This window comes from Macaca thibetana, chromosome 4 (genome assembly GCF_024542745.1).
Source record: "Macaca thibetana thibetana isolate TM-01 chromosome 4, ASM2454274v1, whole genome shotgun sequence".
Taxonomy (NCBI): domain Eukaryota; kingdom Metazoa; phylum Chordata; class Mammalia; order Primates; family Cercopithecidae; genus Macaca; species Macaca thibetana.
In genome coordinates this window covers 129,770,852-129,793,697 of record NC_065581.1, presented here as the reverse complement: position 1 = coordinate 129,793,697, position 22,846 = coordinate 129,770,852, and the positions used below count along the sequence as shown (strand labels likewise).

The following is a 22,846-nucleotide window of genomic DNA, read 5'->3' as shown; positions in this document are numbered from 1 at the left end:
AAGGGCCTATTTTTAGGACCAGTCCTTGAAATGTTGTGCTTGATAAGAGTGTTTCTAAATGCCTGAAGCCTTGGGCCTCACTATAACAGTTTCACCAGAAAGCTTATATCAGCAATGTGATTTATGGTGACCATGTGTTCTTGCTTTGGGGGTTTGGAGTCTGAGCAGCTGAGGGTGGTGACACAGGCACTGAATGCACTGTCTCTACACAAAACCCACACAGCCCTCTACACAACACCATGAACATCAAGGCTTGGGTGAGCTTCCCTGGGTGGCAACACTTTGCACATTTTGTCACATGTTGTTGGAGGAATTAAGTGAGTCCCTTGCAACTCTACTAGGGGTGCACCTGAAAGCTTGCATCTGGTTTCTCCTGGGCTGTGTCCCATGCACCTTTTCCCTTTGCTGATTTTAATCTGTATCCTTTTGCTGTAATAAATGGTGCAGGTATAACAGCTTTTGAGTCCTGTGAGTCTCTCTAGCGAATTATCAAGCCTGGGGGTGGCCCTGGAAATCCCCACCACATATGATAATCAATTTTATTCTTCTTTTAAAAAGTTGCATTTGCATTTACTGAGGTTTTCTATTTCACTGATTTATACTCTTCTTATTTCTATCCTGTGTTTATTTTGTCTAATTTGTTCATACTCTTTTAAGGTGAAAGCTTCAATGATGGATCTCAGACCATTCCTCATTTTTAATATAATGCTACAAGTTTCCTTCTAAGTAATGCTTCAGCAGCATTCCATAAATTTTGATATGCTATAATTTCATTTTTAGTGAGTTCAAAATATGTTATAATTTCTTTTGTGTTTTCTTCTTCAATATATTGATCTAGGGTCTTATTGAATTTCCAAATATTTGGTGACACTGCAGATAACTTTTGGTTAACTATTTCTAATTTGATTCTGTTGTGGCCTAAGAAAACATTTTGTATTATTAAAAACATTTCTTTTATATTTAAAAGTTTTATTTAATTTTTATGTATAAAATGAAGCTATGTAGACTTGTATTACGGCCCAGAATGATGTCTGTCTTGGTGAATATTCCACACGCACTAGAAAACAATGAGTATTCTGTTTGTTGGATACAATGTTCTCATAAAACTCAATTCAAATTTGTCAACGTTATTGAAATCTACTTTCTTATTGATTTTTTGTCTACTTGTTATATTAATTTCTGAGAGAGGATACTAACATATCTAACTGTAATTATCTATTTCTCATTTCATTTCTATCAGTTTTTGCTTTGTGTATTTTGAAGCTTTGCTATGAGTTTCATACACAGTTATATCTTGATACTGACACCTTTATCATTAAAAAGATTTCTTTTTACCTTTGGCAATATTCTTTATTCTAAAATATACTTTCTCTGATATCAATGTAACAACTCCAGTTTTCTTTTTACTAGTGTTAGCATGGTATATATTTCCATCCTTTAAATATTAACCTACCTATGCCCTTATATTCAAAGCAAGTTTCTTATAATCAACATATAGTTGGTTCTTATTTGCCAATCTGACACTTTCTACTTTTTATTGGGTCTATTTGGACCATCCACATTTAAATTATTCTCGATATTGCTGAGTTTAAATATACCATTCTATTATTTCCTTTCGTTTGCCCTATTTGTTCTTTGTCTCTGCCCTTTTTTTTTTTCTTTTTGTTTTTGAGACAGAGTCTTGCTCTGTCACCTAGGCTGGAGTGAAGTGGCGTGATCTCAGCTCACTGCAAGCTCCACCTCCCTGGTTCATGCCATTCCCCTGCCTCAGCCTCCCGAGTAGCTGGGACGACAGGCGCCCACCACCATGCCCGGCTAATTTTTTGTACTTTTAGTACAGACAGGGTTTCACTGTGTTAGCCAGGATGGTCTCAATGATCCGCCTGCCTCGGCCTCCCGAAGTGCTGGGATTACAGGCGTGAGCCACCTCGCCTGGCTTTGTCCTCTTTTCCAGCTGTCTTTCTCGATAGTTCTTGGCAATTCCATTGCATCATTATTGGCTTTTCAGCTATCGTTTTAAAACAAATTTATGAAGACTCATATGGTTTGGCTCTGTGTCCCCACCCAAATCTCATGTTGAATTGTAATTTCCACGTGTTGAAGGAGGGGCGTGGTGGGAGATGAATCACGGAGACAGACATCCCCTTGCTGTTCTCGTGATGGAGTTCTTGCAAGATTTGATTGTTTGAAAGTGTGTAGCACGTCCTCCTTTGCACTCTCTCTCTCTCTCTCTCTCTCTCTCTCTCCCCTGCTCTGGCCATGTGAAGTCCATGCCCGCTTCCCCTTCACCTTTCACCATGAATATAAATTTCCGGAGGTCTCCCCAGCTATGCCTCCTGTATAGCCAGTTGAACTGTGAGCCAGTTAAACCTATTTTCTCATAAATTACCCAGTCTCCACTCTGTTGCCCACGATGGAGTGCAGCGGTGTGACCTTGGCTCACTGTAGCCGCCGCCTCCCAGGTTCAAGCGGTTCTCCTGCCTCAGCCTCCTGAGTAGCTGGGACTACAGGCATGTGCCACCACACCCGGCTGATTTTTTTATTTTTAGTACAGACAGCGTTTCACCATGTTGGCCAGGCTAGTCTCAAACTCCTGACCTCAGGTAATCTGCCTACCTTGGCCTCCCAAAGTGCTGGGATTACAGGCATGAGCCACAGCGTCCAGCTTCAGGTAGTTCTTTAGAACAGTGTGAGAACGGACTAATATGAAAATTGGTACCAGAGAAGTGGGACATTGCTATAAAGATACCTGAAAATGTGCAAGTGACTTTAGAACTGGGTAACAGGCAAAAGTTGGAACAGTTTGAAGGGCTCAGAAGAAGACAGCAAAGTTTGGAACTCCATAAAGACTTGTTAAACGGTTATGACCAAAATGCAGATACTGATATGAACAGAGATGGCCACGCTGACAAGGTCTCAGATGGAGATGAAGAACTTATTGGGAACTGGAGTAAAGGCCGCTCTTACTATGCTTTAGCAGAGACTGGTGGCATTGTGCCCCTGCTCTAGAGATATGTGGAGCACTGAACTTCAGAGAGATGATTTAGGGTATCTGGTGGAAGAAACATCTAAGCAGCAAAGTGTTCAGATGTGGCCTAGATGCTTCTAAAAGACCTGTGCTCATTTGCATAAAGAAAGAAATGACCTGAAGCAGGAATTTATATTTAAAAGGGAAGCAGGCACAAAAGTTTGGAAAATGTGGAGCCTGACCAAGAGGTTAAAAAGAAAAACTAATTTTCTGAGGAGGAATTCTAGGCTTCAGAAATTTGCATAAATTAAAAAAAGCCAAATGTTAATGCACAGACAATGGGGAAAATGCCTCCAGGTCATTTCAGAGACCTTCACAGAGCCCTTCCTATCACAGGCCTGGAAGCCTAGGAGGGAAAAATGGTTTCATGGGTCAGGCCCAGGGCCTCGCCGCTCTGTGCAGCCTTGAGACATGGGGCCCTGTGTCCCAGCTGCTCTGGCTCCAGTTGTGGCTAAAAGGGGCCAAGAGACAGCTCGGGCTATTAATTCAGAGGGTGAAAGTCCCATGTCTTAGCAGCTTTCATGTGGTATTGAGCCTGTGGGTATGCAGAAGGCAAGAGTTGAGGTTTGGAAACCTCTGCCTAGATTTCAGAGGATGTATGGAAATGTTTGGACGTCCAGATAGAAGTCCACTGCAGGGGTGGAACCCTCATGGAGAACCTCCACTATGGCAGTGCAGAAGAGAAATGTGGAGTTAGAGTTCCCACACAACAGTCTCCACTGGGGCACTGCCTGGTAGAGAGCTGTGGTAAGAGGGCCACTGTCCTCCAGAGCTCAGAATTGTAGATCCAGACAGTTTGCACCATGCACCTGGAAAAGCCACAGGCACTCAATGCCAGCCACTGAAAGCAGCTGCAGGGGCTGTACCATGCAGAGCCACAGGGTAGAGCTGCCCAAGGCCTTGGGAGTCTACCCCTTGTGTCAGTGTGGTCTAGATGTTAGACATGGAGTCAAAGGAGATTATTTTGGAGCTTTAAAATTTAATGACTGCCCTGCTGGGTTTTGGACTTGCATGGGGCCTATAGCCCCTTTGTTTTGGCCAATCTCTTACTTTTGGAATGGGAGCATTTACCCAATCCCTATGCCCACATTGTATCTCAGAAGTAACTAACTTGTTTTTTATTTTACAGGCTCATGGAAGAGACCTGCCTTGTGTCAGATGAGATTTTGGACTGTGGAATTTCGTGTTAATGTTGAAATAAGGTAAGACTTGGGGAACTGTTGAGAAAGCATGATTGTGTTTTGAAATGTGAGAAGGACATGAGATTTGGGAGAGGCCAGGGTGGAATGACATGGTTTGGTTCTGTGTATCCACCCAAATCTCATGGTGAATTACTACCACATGTTGAAAGAGGGACCAGGTGGGAGGTGACTGAATCATGGGTGTGGACTTCCCTCCTGCTGTTCTCTGGAGTTCTCGTGAGATCCCTTTGTTTGAAAGTGTGTAGCACTTCTCCCTTTGCTCGCTCTCTCTCCAGGTCTGGCCATGTGAAAACTGTGCCTGCCTCCCTTTCCACTATGATTGTAGCATCCGGAGGCCTCCCCAGCCATGCCCCCCCCAATATAGCATGCTGAACTGTAAGGTGACTAAACCTCTTTTCTTCATAAATTACCCAGTCTCAGTTAGCTCTTTATAGCAGCGAGAAAAGACTAATACAATTTTCTACCATTAAATAATGCCACTTCACATATATTTTAAGAAACTCAGCCAGGCATGGTGGCTCACACCTGTAATTGCAGCACTTTGGGAATGCAAGGCAGGATGATCACATGGACCCAGAAGTTCAAGACCAGACTGGGCAACATAGTGAGACCCTGTCTCTACAGAAAAAACAAAAATTAGCCAGATGTGGTGGTGTGCACCTGTAGTCCCAGCTACTGAGGGCGTGGAGGTGGGAGGATTGCTTAAGCCCAGAAAGTCAAGGCTGCAGTGAGCTGTGATCTCACCACTGCACTCCAGCCTGGGTGACAGAGCGAGACCCTATCTTAAAAAAAAAAAAAAAAGAAAAAATAAAAAAGAAGAAACTCACAAAAATATACTTCTATTTATTTCCTCCCATACTTTGTGCTATGTTGGTCTTACGTCTGAACATTTGTCCTCTCAAAAACATTAAAATTTAGTCCATAATTTGGCAGTATTGAAAGTTGAGGCCTTTTAGTGGTGATTGAGTCATGAGGACTTTGCCCTCATGAGCAGATTAATCCATCAATGGATTGGCCAATTTATGGATTAATGGGCTAACAGATTAGGGCAGGGGTCCCCATACCCCAGGCCTCAGAGCGGTACTTGTCCATGGCCTTTTACGAATCAGGCCACATAGCAGGAAGTAAGTGGTGGGCGAGAGCATTATTGGCTGAGCTCCACCTCCTGTCAGATCAGTGGCAGCATTAGATTCTCACAGGGGCATCAACCCTATTATAAACGACGCATGCAAGGGACCTAGGTTGCACATTCCTTATGAGAATCTAACTAATACCTGATGATCTGAGGGGTGGAACACTTTCATCCTGAAACCATCACCCCTGGCCCGCTCCATGGAAAAACTGTCTTCCACAAAACTGGCCCCTGGTGCCAAAATGGTTGGGGATTGCTGGATTAGAGGATCATCATAACGGTGGGGCTGGTGACTTTATAAGAAGCAGACTTGGGCTAACACATTCAGCCCCCTTGGCATATGATGCTCTGCACTACCTTGGGACTGCAGAGTCCTCACCAGCAAAAAGGTTCTCATCAGATGTGAACCCTTGACCTTGGACTTCTCAGCCTTAAAACCTGTAAGAAATAAATTCCTTTTCTTAATAAATTACATTTCTGGTATTCTGTTATAAGTAACAGAAAACTAAGACCGTTGTTAAATCATTTACTTCTACAAATACAGGTTGAATATCCCTTATACAAAATGCTTGAGACAAAAAGCGTTTCAGATTTCTTTGGATTTTGTATATATGCATTATATTTACTGGTTCAACATTCCTAATCTAAAATTCAAAATCCAAAATACTCCAATGAGCATTTCCTTTGAGCATAATCATGCTCAAAATGTTTTGGATTCTTGACCATTTCGAATTTCAGGTTAGGGATACTCACCATTTATTATAAATCCTACAAAAAAACAACTAATTATTCTTGCTTTAAAAAATATCTTTTAAAGAGATTTTTTTAGTAAGAGAAAATCCTTCTATATCATGTTTACTATTTGTTCTGCTCTTCTTTATTGTAAATCAAAATGTCTACTTGGTATTGTCTTTTTTTTTTTTTTTTTTAACACTTTCTTGTACTACAGGTTTACTGACAAATTCTTTCAGCTTTTGTACACCTCAAAAAGTTTTTATTTCACCTTCATTTTTGCAAGATATGTCTTCTTGCAAAAATGAAGGTGAAATAGAAACTTTTTGAGGACAGAAATTTTAGGTTGACAATTTTTTTTTATTCACTATTTTAAAATATTGTTCCATTGTCTTTTAGCTAGAATCGTTTCTGATGAGAAGTCTGCTGTCATTATTCTCCCACATAAAAAGTCTTTATTTTCTCTGGCTGCTTTTAAGATTTTCAATTTATCCTTCATTTTCAGCAACTGTAGTATGATTTTGTTCATATTTCTTTCGTTTATGACCTGTTGAGCTTTCCTGATCTGTGGGTGTTTTGTTTCCACACAGTCTACAAAGTTTTTAGTCATTATTTCTTCCAATGTATTCGGTCCCCATTCCTCAGGTTTCAAGTACACATAAGTTAAAATGCCTAATATTGTTCTATAGGTCATTGGTGTTCTCTTCTTCCTTCTCTCCAACTCCTATTCCAAAGGCCTTTTTTAGTGGTATGCTGTTAAATAAACTCTCCAGCGAGGACAGGGCAGTACAAACAAAAAGCCTAGTCCAGTGTTTACCAACTTCCATGATGTAAGTATTCACATAAATAGCCAATTTTAAGTTACTAATGGTTTAACAACCAGTTTACAAAATTCCCTAATACTTAACAACCAGCTCTCATAAACCTGGATAGGCCATGTCAGCCCACCACTGATTTTTTTGTGTTTGATTTGAATAATTTATATTGCTATTTCTTCACGTTTACTGATAATTTTAATGCATTGTCCAGTATGCTAACTGCAGTCAATTAAAAATTTTGAATACTGTATTTTTTTAATCTGTAGAAGTATGATTTGGTCTTTGGAAATATGTTCTATTTCTTTCTTTTACACCTTCTTTATGTTTTCTCGTTCCTCTCCTAGAGTCTGTTTCTATTGATTGACTCATCTTTTGGTAATGGATCAGGTTATCTTTCTTTTTTTAAATGCCTGGTAGATTTGATTGACTATCTGGCATTATAAATTTTATATTGTTGGTGGCTGGATTTTGCTGGCAATCCTTTAAATATTGCTGGGCTTTGCTCTGGGATACACTGAAATTACCTCAGCCAGTATAATCCATTTAAAGCTTTTTTTTTTTTTTTTTTTTGAGATGGAGTCTCACTCTGTCACCCAGGCTAGAGTCAGTGGTGCGATCTTGGCTCACTGTAACCTCCACCTCCCAGCTTCAAGTGATTCTCCTGTCTCAGCCTCCCAAGTAACTGGGACTACAGGTGCTTGCCACCACACTTGGCTAAGTTTTTTTTTTTTTTGTATTTTTAGTAGAGACAGGGTTGCACTATGTTGGTCAGGCTGGTCTCGAACTCCCGACCTCGTGATCCACCCACCTCAGCCTCCCAAAGAGCTGGGATTACAGGCGTGAGCCACCAAACCCAGCCCATTTAAGGTTTTCTAAATTTAGTTACCCCCTGAAAACATTGGGGTTCTAAATTTGTTTTTGACAGAGCCAAGGTAATTACAGATTTATAAGCTAAATCCAGGCCAGCACTTAAGTGAATGAACACATGAAGGATATTATTAATACTTAGGAAACTGTGAAGATTTTCTACTCTTTTAAAATCAATTCAGTGCACAATACAAAAAGTTTTAGAAAATGTAATTCATAAGATGAAGAAGATATCACCTCTACAAAAGAACTATTATAAAAATAAAGTGAGCGAAGATAAAATCAAGATAATACAGTATCACAATAAAAGTGAGCAAAATATGGCCTAACTTTCCCCTTTTAAAAAAATGCATATGCAACTCCAAAAATCATTATAGCTACAATTTGAGTGCTTACTCTTAGCAATTCATATTTATTTGTTCCAGTTACTATTGCTGAGTATCAAACCACTCCAGACTTAGCAGTGTAAAATAATAAGCAGTTTATTACACTCTGAGCCCACCATATTCTCTTTATTTATCAAGCCCCTCTTATCTAATTCCTGATGCTTTGATCCCACAATCCATCACTTCAATCACCACCCGCCATTTTCATGTACTTTCTATCCATCACACTTCTCTGGTAAAACTGCAGGCACTGTTCAAATTTAGTGAACTTTATTTCCATAACTATAACCAGGCTATTGAATACTGCTGGAAAAACCTGAACCACTTCAAAGACGGTGTATTAGTCCATTTTCAGGCTGCTGATAAAGATATAACTGACACTGGGCAATTTACAAATGAAAGAGGTTTAATGGACTTAAAGTTCCACATGGCCGAGGCCTCACAATCATGGTGGAAGGCAAGGTGGAGCAAGTCACATCTTACATGGATGGTGGCAGGCAGAGAGAGCTTGTGCAGGGAAACTCCAATTTTTAAAACCATCAGATCTCATGAGACTTATTCACTATGATGACAACAGCACAGGAAAGACCTGTCCCCATGATTCAATTACCTCCCACTGGGTTCCTCCCATGACACATGGGAATTTTGAGAGTTACAATTCAAGATGAGATTTGGGGGTGGACACAGCCAAACCATATCACATGTTAACCTTTCCACCAGCATTCTACCAAAAAGCCTTGCTTGCTACCATACTACTAATAAACTTTTAAATACCTTTTTGATAAGCAAAAATATCTTGGTATTCCAATCTGAACCTCTTTTAAAATATTACTACATTTTATTAGTCAATGCTATTTTCTCTTGTATCTGGTTTTATTTTTTCATTCCTTTTGCTCACTTAGCTATTATCTTAACATTTATAGAATCAATTTATGCAATTTCCTTACAAGTTAACAGTAGGGATGAAACTTACTCATAAGGTTGTTACAAGGATTATAGGATAATTATAAAATACTCAGAAGGTCCTTCTGATTCCACATTATGTAGTTGTTCAATAAATATTAGCAATTATTATCAGTAGCTATATGTAAGAGCATTAATGCTATGACTATAAAAATACTACATACTTTTCTCAGTGAACTGGCTTATAGCCAGGTTTGGTTTTTGACAAAAAAGTATCTTATACATCAGATTTATTCATTCATTCAACAAATACTCATTGAGTCTTCTGTGTGCAGGCAGAAAATGCTGTCTTCATTTGGGAGGTCTTTTATCCCTTTTGAGACCAGAATATTTTGGGAGGTCTTTTATCCCTTTTAAGAACAGAATATCTTTACACACTGGAAGGTTAAACCAGCCAGTCATTTTTATTGCCTTATGGAAATATCTGCCTATTAAGATTTTTACATTTAAGTTTCTGAGTTACCTGAAATGTAATTTTTAGTTTGTGAGATAAAATTCCTTCCCTCAAAGTTTCACTCTTGTCACCCAGGCTGGAGTGCAGTGGCATGATCTCAGCTCACTGAAACCTCCACCTCCTGGGTGCACATGATTCTCGTGCCTCAGCTACCCAAGTAGCTGGGATTACAGGTACACAACATCATGCCTGGCTAATTTTTTGTATTTTTACTAGAGACTGGGTTTCAACATGTTAGCCAGGCTGGTCTTGAACTGCTAGCCTCAAGTGATCTGCCTGTCTTAGCCTCCTAAAATGCTAGGACTACAGGTGTGAGCCACTGTGCCTGGCCTTTTGTTTTAAATATTTCAGTTAATCTTCCTGTTGTATTTTTCTGCATTAACTTTAGCCTAATTTTGCAACTAAAGAAATCATCCACTGGAAACTATTACAACTGGATTAAAACTAAAAATTAAGCTGGAAACACCCGGTACATATAAAGTGCAACCTATCTGTAATACCTACTAATAAATGTTTTCTATTTGAATCTGTACTTTTGGAAATTTTACTTTTAAGATCTTTCAGGACTTTTGTAGTTTCTATGTATGTAGTATCTATCTGTTAATTTTTGTATTTTTCTCCAATATTTTCTTATTGTTTCTAGCTATAATCGTTAATTTTGTGTACTTATTTTGTTCACACAGGTTGATTCACATAGGTTTTCTATTATTAGCATTCAAACCATCAATAATGATCATTTGTTCTCCTCACTAAGCATCATATTTGCCCACACTGTACACTATACACTGGCATAACAGGGAGCCAGTATAGTTGTTATGAACTGTACTGTACAAGCTATAGAATCAGTAGGACCTGGATTCACTATTATTAGTTATATGATCCTGGGTACGTTTCTTAACCTCTGTGCCTCAGTTCTTCAGTGTATACTGATTTTATAGGATGTGTGTGAGAATTAGGTGAGTTAATACATGTAAAACACTTATGGTGCCTGCTATGCAACAAATATGGACAAATACCTATTGAAAAAAAGCTATTATATCTTTATGTTTCATGCCTTAATATATTTACTTCAAGATTATTAAACACTTATGATGAAAAGACATCTTCCATTGCAGGTCCTGATTTTAAAGGAAGAACCTATAGGCTAGGTGTCCCCCTTTTCAAAGGGACCCACAGAAAACTACTGAAATCATACATAATATACCATGTATATGTATGGATTTGCATTTTCCAAGAACCCCACAGCATGCTCTAGGTTTGGTGCTCACATGTATGGCTTTCACAGACACGAACACAAAATGTTCTAAAAAATCCATTACCATCCTATTTCCAATAAAAATACAACAGCTGTTTTCCTTGTTATTTTTATATTTTTTTATTCAATTTATTTGCACTAACATTAATATTGACTGCTATCCAATTATTAAGCTATTCTTGAGTTCTTTGGGGGAACTATATCGCTGAGACAGATTATTCTTTTAACATGATTAATTTCAATGTGTTCATATATTTACATAGCGATTTTGTTCTCTTAACACACATTCATAAATGAGACAGCTATAAGTTTTTCTTCAGAAAGAAAAACATAGACAACTGTCTATATTTTTGCACACTTTTTTTTTTTTTTTTTTTTTTTTTTTTTTTGAGACGGAGTCTCGCTCTGTAGCCCAGGCTGGAGTGAGCTCACTGCAAGCTCCGCCTCCCGGGTTCACGCCATTCTCCGGCCTCAGCCTCCCGAGTAGCTGGGACTACAGGCGCCTGCCACCTCGCCCGGCTAGTTTTTTGTATTTCTTAGTAGAGACGGGGTTTCACCGTGTTAGCCAGGATGGTCTCGATCTCCTGACCTCGTGATCCGCCCGTCTCGGCCTCCCAAAGTGCTGGGATTACAGGCTTGAGCCACCGCGCCCGGCCCACACTTTTACTTTTAAACTTTATGTCATTTTGTTTAATGTGTGAATCTTGCAAGCAAAATATCTGATATTTTATTTTATTTATTATTACTACTATTTTTGAGACAAGGTCTCGCTCTATCACTCTGGTAGGAATGCAGTGGCATGATCATGGCTCATTGCAGCCTCGACCTCCCAGGCTCAAGCAATCCTCCCACCTCAGCCTCCCGAGTAGCTAGGACTACAAGTGCATGCCACCATGCCCAGATAAGTTATTTTTTGAGAGATGGGATCTTACTACATTGCCCAGGCTAGTCTTGAACTCCTGCACTGAAGCAATTTCTCCCACCTTGGATTTCCAAAGTGTTGGGATTACAGACATGAGCTACCATGCCTGGTCCTGATTACTTTAAAAGTCTATTTTTGAATCTGCTTTTAAAAGTAGGAAGCTTAAACTATTTACATTTATTGTCATGACTGAGTTTGCTCTTAAATTTCTTATTTCATTATATTCTTTTAAAAAATCTCATCTAATTTTTTTAACTCAGATGACTTAGAAAGTGTAATAATCTATTTTATATCTATCACTTGTTTTATTTATTTCAAACTCTAGGATGAAATAATAACTTTTGACTATACGCTATGGTTAAGAATAATGGTTACGTGACTTTTTCTTCCTAAGTTAAGACGCTTTGCTTAACCTTTGAAAATAATTTGGTTCTGTTCTCTCACATTATCATAGACACATATCTAATGTAAAATCTTCAGGAATTATTCTGGACATATATAATAATTAAGAAAGTTCTACATATTTAACTGATTTCAAAGTTCATCCAATGTATTTTTGGTTCACAAATTTTCCATTAAAATTTTTTTAACTGATATATAATAGTTGTACATATTTTGGGGGTACATGTGATATTCTGACACTGTATATAGTGTATAATGATCACATCAGAGCATCTGACATACCCATTACTCCAAGCATTTATCTTTTATGTTGGGAACATAAATCTTTTCTTCTGGCTATTCTGAAATATACAATTATTAACTGTAATTTCCCTACTGTAATACTAACTACTAGAATTTATTCCTTCCAACTGTATTTTTATACTCCTTAACCAACTTCTCTTCATCCCTCCCTCTAAGATCTTAAGATGTTCTATTCTTAAATTCTTAACTTTGATTCTTATCTAGAAATGGTACTACATTTTTAATAAATCTTAAATCTTCGTTTTTTTTTTTCAGGGAGGGAACACTGATAATATTTCGCTAATAATGCAAATATGTTTACAACTACCATCACAAATGACTAACAACTTAGGTGACTAGATTCCTCGGGCTACAATTTTTCCCTTAATGCTCTAAATATTTCTCCATTGTCTTTTGGATTTAGTGTTTTTACAGAGAAGTCTGAAATGTATTATATGTTTTTCTGTTTAAGTGTTTGTAATATTTATTTTACTCTTAAGATAAAAACAAAAGAATGTTTCTAGATATAGTTCTCATCTCGTAAGTCTTGCCTAGAATGCGGGATGGACTCATCTCTTCAGAAATCTCAGCAAGGTTTCTTCGTCATGCTCGTTATTGTTGCTGCTCCACTAGTGCTGTCCGGGAATACTTATCTGTGGGTCAAATATTTTCCTATGTCCTCATTCTTTATTTCTTTCATTTTAGTTTTGGTCATTTCTTCTCACCTCGAATTTGTCTCCCACTTCACTGATTAGATTTTTCAAACATAGTGTCAATTCTATCATTTTAGGCCTGAGATATAGTCTTAAGAAAGCAACTGAAGAAAGAACATGTACTTTTAAAATTGCAGAGACTGCAGTCTTAAATCCTCGTTATCCTATTTTTGACTATATGACCTAAGGAAATCACTTAACATGTCTGTTTATAAAATTTCTCATGTGCCAAAAAAGAGCCCAATGCCTATCTTGCAAGATTAACAGTAAGATTTAGAAATAATATTTGTAAAACTATTATTGTGCCTTATATATAATTGGAACATAAGATCAACCTGCCATTATTATGAATCCTTATTTTGACTTTTTTCCTCGCTTAATTTTATTTCAGACTGCTCCCTTTCTCATCTCAGCCTGTTTTGTATGTAGGATTCCCCGTTCTTCTTTCAAGAAGAGGTCCTATCTCTTCAAATTTCATTAAAATAGGCAATATTGGGTTGTGGTTAAGGCAGTGGATTCCGCACTCCCGCTCTCAAGTGTTTGAATCCTGGTTCTACCATTTACGATGTAACTTTCAGCAAGTTATTTAAGTTCTATGATGTAGTTTTCTCTTCCGAAGAAATAAAACCCCATAATTTTGTCGTCTGTACTGAATGACTGAATATATATAAAGTGTTTAGAAGAGTGCCTAAAGATAGAAAGCATTCAGGCATCTAGCAAATGAAAGCAGGTATTATTCTTTTACTTCCTAAAGTTAATCATGTCAAAAATATTCTGTTTTCCTCCAAGTCCTCTAGAAATATTCCCTTTCTTTTGAGCTGGGAAATCTCTTTCCAAATATCTGTTCCTAGTGTACTTATTTCTGAAAGAAAAGAAGCCTAGTCAGGCCTGCTGTTTGCAAAGAGAGGCTGGGTAAATTATGTTTAGTCATTTCACACTTATGTGCCCCTCAACATTTAAACTGGACTTTAGGTAAATGGAAATAACCTCTGCCTATTCTGATTATCCACTTAATTTAAACCTTGGTCTAAATCAGTTTAGATTCAGTCTTGTTCATGGCTCACAACTCCCAGTTCTTTAATACTGAGACACAATATGAGGTTCTTCTCTGAGCATAAAACATCTCTGCAGACAACTGTTTCCAGGGTTCTTTTTGCTTTTGCCCAACATAAACCACTACATCTGAGGGGAGGGCATATACCAATAAGCAATGTTTCAACCTCCATGTCACTATTCCCTACCATATTGTACACCAGTACCACCGGAAAAAGCACATGCTATTTCAGAGCAGCATTCACTATGGAAGTGCTAATCTGTCCCACTCTGTCAGTTGGAAATTTTTGTGCAGTAGTATACCAGTGTATATACTATGAACCCTTACATGTGTGCAGCTGGATTTTGGCCTGTGTTAGTACTTATTTTTGCCTCACTTCAGAATTTATACTGTTACATTGACAGCTGCCAGACAGAATACTAAAATAAACAGGTCTTAAGAAAAAATGGGGTAAATCTTACTACAAGCAAAATGTAGGATGTGTAACTCAGCATAAAACTCCTGCCAAAAAAAAAAAAAAAACTACATTATTATTTACACTAGAACCTATTTATTTTTTTTCTGTGAGGACAGAAGAGATAACAGTCAAAGTAGTAAAAAGCGCAACTGAAGTAGTGAGATAGGTATAAAGGGTATAGAGTACACTAACTGTGGATGCCAATACAGACTCTTTGTGATTCCAAGGGGATCAGGTTGTAGTTAGTTGCTGATTTGCTTAGTCTTTACTTTAAGCACTGTATTTTTAATCCCTTAAAGTGTGCTGCCAAAAATTCTACCATTTGAAAGTGTGCCTCAAACATAAAAGGATAATTATTGCCTTAAGGCCATTGACTTCTCCCGGTTCTGTCGGGTAGAATCACACAGAAAAAGCTTAAATAAGCACAAGCTACTCAATATCTGAAGTTAAGATACTACTTCCTAAGTTCTTCGCAATTATGGGTTAAAAATATTTTCTTCAAAATGGTATCATGGCTAGTTTTGAGTTTCCCCACTATCTCCGATCATTCTCCCCACTGTGTGTGTGTTCTTCCTGTAGGACAGCACTCAAGAATGAACTCAATACTTCCACAGTGATGTTGATTCTAATGTAAACTTTATTTTACCATGTGTTATTGACCATGACATAGTGTTAGTGTTTTTAATTTTCCAAACTCCTTAGAATTTTAACATGAAATGCAGTCATATCTGCATTTTATGCAGATATGTAAATCACCATTACCCAATGATCATTTACTTACTGAGATGTTTTCTCCAGACTTGACAAGTTTTTTCTTCAGTTTTTTCTTCTCACGTGTTAGATCACTGTGAGTCTTAAGCAGTTCTTCAAAGCGAACTTTGGTTTTTACTTTTGCTTCACTCTCAGCTACAAAAGATAGAGTCATGTCATTTTGTAAACGACTCTATTATAACACATAATCTACACTACTATTATGTTAAGAAATAAAGTCTTGTAAATACCGACATGAGTTCTCTAGCTACATTAGAAAAACTCACCAGTCTTTCCTTCTTAAAATACTTTTTGTTTTGACTTTAGTGATCACAACGTTCACCTGTATCCCTCTGACCTTTTTGGCCACTCACTCTAAAAGTCTCCTTTGCCAAGTTAACTTTTTATTTCTGATAAACAGTAGCATCTACCACTGTTAGTTACATGTTATGTGGCTTTAGACAAGTTACTTAACATCTCTAAACTTAATTTTCCTTATCTGTAAAATCACAATTATCTTATGTCAAAGATCATTTTGCATGAAAATGGCTAAGGTCTGCCTAGCCTGTAATCAGTAGTCCACAAACATTAACAGGTTTTTCCTTTAAAACATCAATAAGATAATGCTTAAGCCCCTGAAAATTTCTCATTTCATTTAGGATAAAATAAGTCTTTTATATGCCCTATAGGGTTCCATACCTCCTGATCTATCTCCAGGGCTTCAAGTCAAGACAAATACCCTCTTAGATGCCTATGTTCTAGCTACAATACCCTTCCTTTAGCTCCTCCGTCACAACAAGCTCCTTCCCACGTGAAGCTGTTTCTGAGGCAAACTTCCTCTAACTCCTCACCTGGCTGGTGTTAACCTGTCTTTAGTTTAAATGCTGTCTGTAAATAAAACATCTCCTGACAAACTCATCTAAATTTTCATCTTTCTCACATAGCAGGTTGTTCTCTTCCTTCGCAGCACTTAACCCAAATGGAAATTGTATAATTATTAGAAACATATCGTCTGTTTCCCCCATAACTACATCCCTAGCAACAATTATGAGGTCTGACATAGTGTACATAGTCATTATGTTTTAAATTAATAAACGCTGAATGAATGGGTGCTCTAGAGCAAGTGTTGGCAAATTATGGCCTGCAGGCTAGTCACTTGTTTTTGTAAAGGTTTATGGAAATCAGACATGCCCATTTGATTAAGAATTGTTATAACTGCCTTCATGCTTTAAAACAGAGACAGACACAGACTTGAGTAGTTATAGCAGAGACTAAGCCTAAAATATTTACTAGCTGGTCCTTTTAGAAAAGATTGCCAATGCTTGTGGTGGAGTAAAACATTCAATTTTGACGATAAAAAATAAAAACTAACCCTATGTTGTAATCAGTATTTACCTTGTCCAGCTGAGTCCCAAACTACCATCCATTAAATACATACTAACCTTAATCACAACATTAAACGGAAAACTGAATACAAAACCAATAAGTATCTCTAAATGTAGTATATTTGGTCAATGACATCTACTGTATTCATTGATCTGTTAAAGAATCCCTTAAAATAAACCAAACTTAAAAGTAAATGTATAAAATATAAATCTTATACATAAATTTCATGAATGTCTTACCAGTAGGCATCTCTCAGCTTTATGCAGAGGACTGAGAATGTAAAGCATTGACTCAGTCAGGATCCTATCGAAACAAAGACGATGTATTTGTAATATGGAACTTCCAAATAAAAATTATAAAACATTCACACAAGATCATGCCATTGTATGTCCACTACTTCATTAAGTGTGTAACAATAAATCAATGTTCCCTTATCCCAACCTTATGCTTATGACTTGGGTACATTTTAATCAGTTTAGGGCCCTAAAATCAAGGGAAACAAACTGGATCATATATGAAGAAAGCCTTTATATATTTGAAACCAACAAAAAAAACATTTTGAAGGCAGTGAACGTCTAACGTGGTATGTTAATAAACGTTTTAAAATGTTTCAATATATTAATGAACATTTCAACACACTTTTAAGAAACCAAACTCCATCTCAGGACTGACTTTCCTAAGAGCATTCACTAATACATTAAAGCATGCTTGTGGGCAGCATACTCACAGACAGTGAATTTAAATACCTCTGTGTCTGCCATTGAAAATTCTGCTACAATAGAGAAGGATAGTACAAATAAGTGTACCATCTTTCTTTAATAAAACCTGGATGTGTATTACTGTGTGTCAGAACTACTCAAAACCGTGTTTAAACTCAGTATGTATATTACTAAATTGCCCGTTTTATTAAAAAATGGTGGTGTATGTCTAAAATGAACATATTAATTCTCACATTAGAACACTTAGAACGTAATATGCATGTTATTGAGACTAAAACTGAAGAGTGTTTAAAAAAAAAAAAAGAAGAAAAGCTGGTTCAGGGATTATTGGTCTGTTTGTTTCTGAGATGGAGTCTCCCTTTGTCGAGTGCAGTGGCATGATCTCGGCTCACTGCAACCTCCCAGGTTCAAGCGATTCTCCTGCCTCAGCCTCCCAAGTAGCTGGGATTACAGGTGTGTGCCACCACACCCAACTAATTTTTGTATTTTTAGTAGAGACAGGGTTTCACCATGTTGGCCAGGCTGGTCTTGAACTTCTGACCTCATGTGATCTGCCCACCTCGGCCTGCCAAAGTGTTGGGATTACAGGTGTGAGCCACCACACTGGGCCCAAGGCATTATTGGTTAATGCTCCAATTCCCTGGAGATCCACATTCATGTTCCTCTTGCAGAAATGTCTAAGAAATTCTAAAAAGAAAGGAATGATTATGTAAACATACCTAACTACGTCAGTTAATTTAGGGAACGACCATGTGGTACCCAAACAAAACAGACATCACTAAATCCATGGAGTAAAAACTCCTATACTTTAGTGATAGGAGCCTGTATTTACTCCTTCTAGCAGTTATGAACCTAATAACTCACCTTCTACTTTCTAGTCTATATCAAATTAGAAAGAGAAGCTGCAAAGGCAAGCACAATGACAGCATCCCTGAGAGCATGTAAGTAGAAAAATCATAAAACAAACAAAAATTTAATATTTATACTACTTGACAGTCATCTAATAGGGAAAAAGCTGAACAATATTATGACTATGATTCATCAAAAAAAGCCTGCCGGGCATGGTGATTCATGCCTGTAATCCCAATACTTTGGGAGGATGAGGCAGGCAGATCACTTGAGATCAGGAGTTTGAGTCCTGTCTGGCCAACATGGTAAAACCCCATCTCTACTAAAAATACAAAAACTAGTTAGGTGTGGAGCTACTGGGGAGGCTGAGGCAGGAGAACCGCTTGAACCTGGGATGTGGAGGTTGCAGTGAGCCGAGACTGCACCAGTGTGCTCCAGCCTGGGTGATGGGAGTCAGATAATATTTTGGAAAGATTAAATAACTAATGAAGAGGCAGGAGAAAGAATCGGAGGTGATTCCCATGTTTCTAGAACTAGAATAGTAGGTTAGTAGTACCATTAAACTGTAATATAATGCAGTACAGGAGAGTAGTTTAAAATCCATGTCCTAGAATTAGTTTCCATAGTCACTTGTGTGACTTTTGCTTCCTCATCTGTAAAAACACTCTACCAGTGCCGACTCAAAGGGTTGTTGTAAGGGTTAAATGATTTACAACAGTACCTCAGACAGAAGCAGCAACAATAAATGTTAGCTATAATTATAACAGGTACTTGCTAGGGTGCAGTCACTAAGCTTAGTGTGGGTCATGTTGAGTTGGGTATCTGAAGGGCACTGAGCAGCTACAAGCATCAGCTTCCATTGTCAGATCCTTGGATCCAAATACCAGTTCTACCTGCCAGCAGATTCATCTCTAGGGACATCAATTTCCTAATCTTTCACAATAATAAATCACTCAGTGTTTTTACAAAGATTAAATGAGAACATGCAAGTAAAATACTTGGCACAATGCCTAGCACATGGCAAACCCTTCAAAAAGAACAATTGTTATTACTGTCACATGTGTGTGTCTGTGTTTATGTATATAATCATATTATGTTTATTAGGCAATCTATTAATCCAGCAGGGAGACCCTAGGCTGAAGATTTGGGAGTTATTTATAAATATGATAGTTGCAAGAAAATAAAAAGCCAATGAGAATCCTGAGAGCCCACAATATAAAGTAAAATCAGGGAGACAGGTAAAAAACTGGGAGACAGAAGCATTACAGAAGGAAAGAGTTTTAAAGGAGATGTAGCCTATATACTGTGTGGCATCAAAAGGGGCTGGAGGTTTTGAAGAAAGTCCACTGAATCTGCAAGAAGGAAGTCACGTGTGTCAAAGCTGTTTATGGAGGGGCAGAAACCTAGCAGGCTGGGGCTGAGGGGTGAATGGAAGGTGACCCCTGTAGAAGGGACATGTAGACAATTCTTTACAGAATTCTTCCAACTGTCTTTCCACCACCCCTAAAGGCAGTGACATGAGACAGTAACTCTGGGACAAAAACACTGTGGAAGGATTATGCTGTTTGTTTTAAGATTGTTTCCATGCCACTATCACCTTACCCTTTTAAAAAATAAATCATCATCTACACAGCAATCAGTGTAATTTTCTAAAATTCAAATGTGACGGTGTCATTTCTTTGCTTAAAATTCTTCACTAGCTCCCAATCACACACTGAAAAAAATATCAAGTCCTTACCATTGAGGTCCAAGGCCATTTATGAAATGTCCCCTTCACACCATACACTGTGTTCCAGCCATGTGAAACTACCTCCAGGCCTTCACATGTGCCACGTCCTCTCTTGCTTTTGTATCATTACACATATATCCCCTCTCCTGAAAAATGTCCTTCCTCCTTTGTCACTCTAACAAACTCCTCATTATCCTTTGAAGGCAAGTATCTTCTCTAGAGAGCATTCGCACCTTGAAGGGCAGTGAAGCACTTCTCTTCTGTGCTCCCAGGATGCCTGAATCTTTGTAACTCCCTCTACCTCAGCCCTGAATTTTCATCCTGGTTAAATGTTCTGTCTCCCACCAAACTGCTAGCTTTGGAGGCCACGCCAATGCTCTCTATAGTTATGTATCTGCCACTATGAAAGAAAAGAGGAGAGAGAAGAGAAAACACGAGAAGCAAAGCAAAGCGAAGCAGTAGCAACGGTCCTAGAGTAAAAAAGACTCAGGTTTGACCTCCAGTGTCACCACTTACTGATGTGTGGCATTGGGTAAGCTACTTAATTTCTAATCCTTGGTTTTTCCTTGTCTGGGAATTTAAAATGGCACCTGTTTTAGTACTGCAAGGAGAAAATACCAAAAAGCAAAGTAATGAGTACACTGCAATAAAATTACTTTATGTCCAGTATTATTGTATTAAAAATAAGTAATTATTAATAAAATACAGAAATCATAGAATTATTTACTGTTAATAGCTTAATACACAACTGAATAAATACTAATATTATTTAATAACACAGCAAATACATTATAGAAATCATCTCTAATTTTTTTTTTTTTTGGAGACAAAGTCTTGCTCTGTTGCCCAGGTTGGAGTGCAGTGGCACAATCTCAGCTCACTGCTGCCTCCGCCTCCTGGGTTCAAGCAATTCCCCTGCCTCAACCTCCCTAGCAGCTGGGACTACAGGTGTGCGCCACCACGCCCGGCTAATTGTTGTATTTTTAGTAGAGATGGGTTTTCACCAACATTAGCCAGGCGGATACTGAACTCCTGACCTCAAGTGATCCACCCACTCTTGATCCTCCCAAAGTGCTAGGATTACAGGCCTGATCCACTGCGCCCAGCCATCTCTAAATCTTAATGTGTACTACAGCAAACATATGATAGAATTAATGACTAATATTTAATTAGTAACATTATCTGCGAAAATTCAGGTCGGACTTTAAAAGACACCTCCGAATCTTATATATTCCATTATTTTACAACTTCTCCCTCACAAACCCTTTCACAGGAGCTTCTAAGAGATACTATGTAGGAAAATTAAATGGATTACACCTCATCTCATTTTATTTTACAGACCACCTGATTATCAGCCAATATGTGACTCAATATCAATGGGAGAAAAAATTGAGAGGCTTGATAATTCCCTCTTTAACCAAATGTTATCGCAAGGGAAAAAAAGACAAACAAAAATCCTGTACACAAAATTCAATGAATAGATCAACAAGATTCTTCATAAGTACACAAGATTCTAACTTCATAAATATTATTCTTCATAAACAAGATTCTAAGTATGGTTTAATAACACTTTTGGTATTTTAATTTTTTCAAGCATTCTTTAAAAAATTTCCCAGAGTACTCATAAGAAGCAATCTTCCTCCTAACCCAAGCAATAACAGTAACTGCTAATGCAACAGGTGAAAAAACTGTTGGCATCTCTTTCTCAAAAGGGAAAAACTTTATTTTCACATTAGATGTTTTCACAGGAATGCCAAACGCAGCACAACCTTTGATAAGGATGCTTAAATGGTCTACATTTTTATTCTATTTTTATGCATCTCGAAACAACCCTATTAATATAATCTGGCTCTTATAAGTTTAACAAATTGATCACCTTTTCTCAGACGTAATTAAGTAGGCTTTGACAGGTTGAAGATTCAGCCCCAGGATGACACTCTAAAAGGAAATAAACACACTCAGTACGCATCTGATTTAAAAGCATTTAAACAAGAATCGGGAGTAGGAAAGGCAAAGATTGAATTCCCTATCAGAACACCATGCTCAACTCTCCGGAGACACCGAGACCAGTGAAAGAAGCGGAAAAGTACGTTGAGGACTCCGGGAAATCGCATTCCTCCGGGACACCCGGCCCACGCTCCCCGGTCAATCCGCGATCAGCCCCCGCGCTCTCGGACTCCAGCAGCCCCGACACGCCACCCCGGAGAGGGCCGGGCAGGCCCAGCACCCCGGCCCGCGCTCCCGCCACCAGCGAACCCACGAGGTACTTACGGAGAGGAGGAGTAGGCAGAACCGTCCGTCCCGCCCAAGCCGACACCCGGAACAGTGCAAATCGACTCCCCCGCGCCCAGCGGCGCGGGCGCTAAGTGAGGCGGCCACGAAGCCACCTTACCCGCCAGCGACCCGGGTTCGGAGAGCAAGCCACTGCTCTGTGCCGCAGTGCGGACGACTCGCGGCCTGCTGACGTCAGCGCCTGCCTACACCGCCGTTCCCATGGCGACCGACGCCTCTCGCGCGCTAGGCCCGGACCGCGGCCCCGCCCCCGCCCCCGTCCCCGCGCCGCCACCGCCTTCGCCTCCGCCCGGGAGAAGGGGCCGCGCGGCGCCTGCACCGGGGCCCTCAGGCTGTTGGTGGGCGCGCGCTTCGGGGACCTTACGGGCCTCCAGCCTCCGAGGCCGTGCGAGCGGGAAGGGAGTCGGAAATGCGCGGGTGCTCCCACAGAGCTTGAGTCTTCCCCGCCCTCACC

General features: G+C 38.9%; 1 protein-coding gene and 1 long non-coding RNA gene across 16 annotated transcripts in view; one reads left to right on the top strand and one right to left on the bottom strand.

Moving 5' to 3' along the window:
• Window positions 1-22,560, bottom strand: part of AHI1 (Abelson helper integration site 1) — a 225,359-nt gene extending 202,799 nt beyond the window's left edge. For 12 of the 15 annotated variants that reach the window (XR_007725046.1, XR_007725047.1, XM_050787921.1 and 9 more), the window contains exons 1-4: window positions 22,372-22,560; window positions 21,977-22,038; window positions 17,043-17,106; window positions 15,449-15,573 (exon numbers count right to left, since the gene is read on the bottom strand). Coding sequence is in view for 13 of the 15 variants with exons in the window: in XM_050787921.1 (XP_050643878.1) it covers window positions 15,449-15,573; window positions 17,043-17,052 (135 nt within the window). In the remaining 2 variants the exon portion in view is untranslated. Of the gene's footprint in view, window positions 1-15,448; window positions 15,574-17,042; window positions 17,107-20,333; window positions 20,702-21,976; window positions 22,039-22,371 lie in introns of all 15 variants that reach the window. The other 3 variants (XM_050787920.1, XM_050787915.1, XM_050787917.1) reach the window with 2 other exon arrangements.
• A 175-nt stretch (window positions 22,561-22,735) lies between these two features.
• LOC126952869 (uncharacterized) overlaps window positions 22,736-22,846 on the top strand; it is a 53,571-nt gene continuing 53,460 nt past the window's right edge. The window contains exon 1 of the long non-coding RNA XR_007725056.1: window positions 22,736-22,846. This exon is cut by the window's right edge and continues 439 nt beyond it. This is a non-coding gene — a long non-coding RNA (uncharacterized LOC126952869).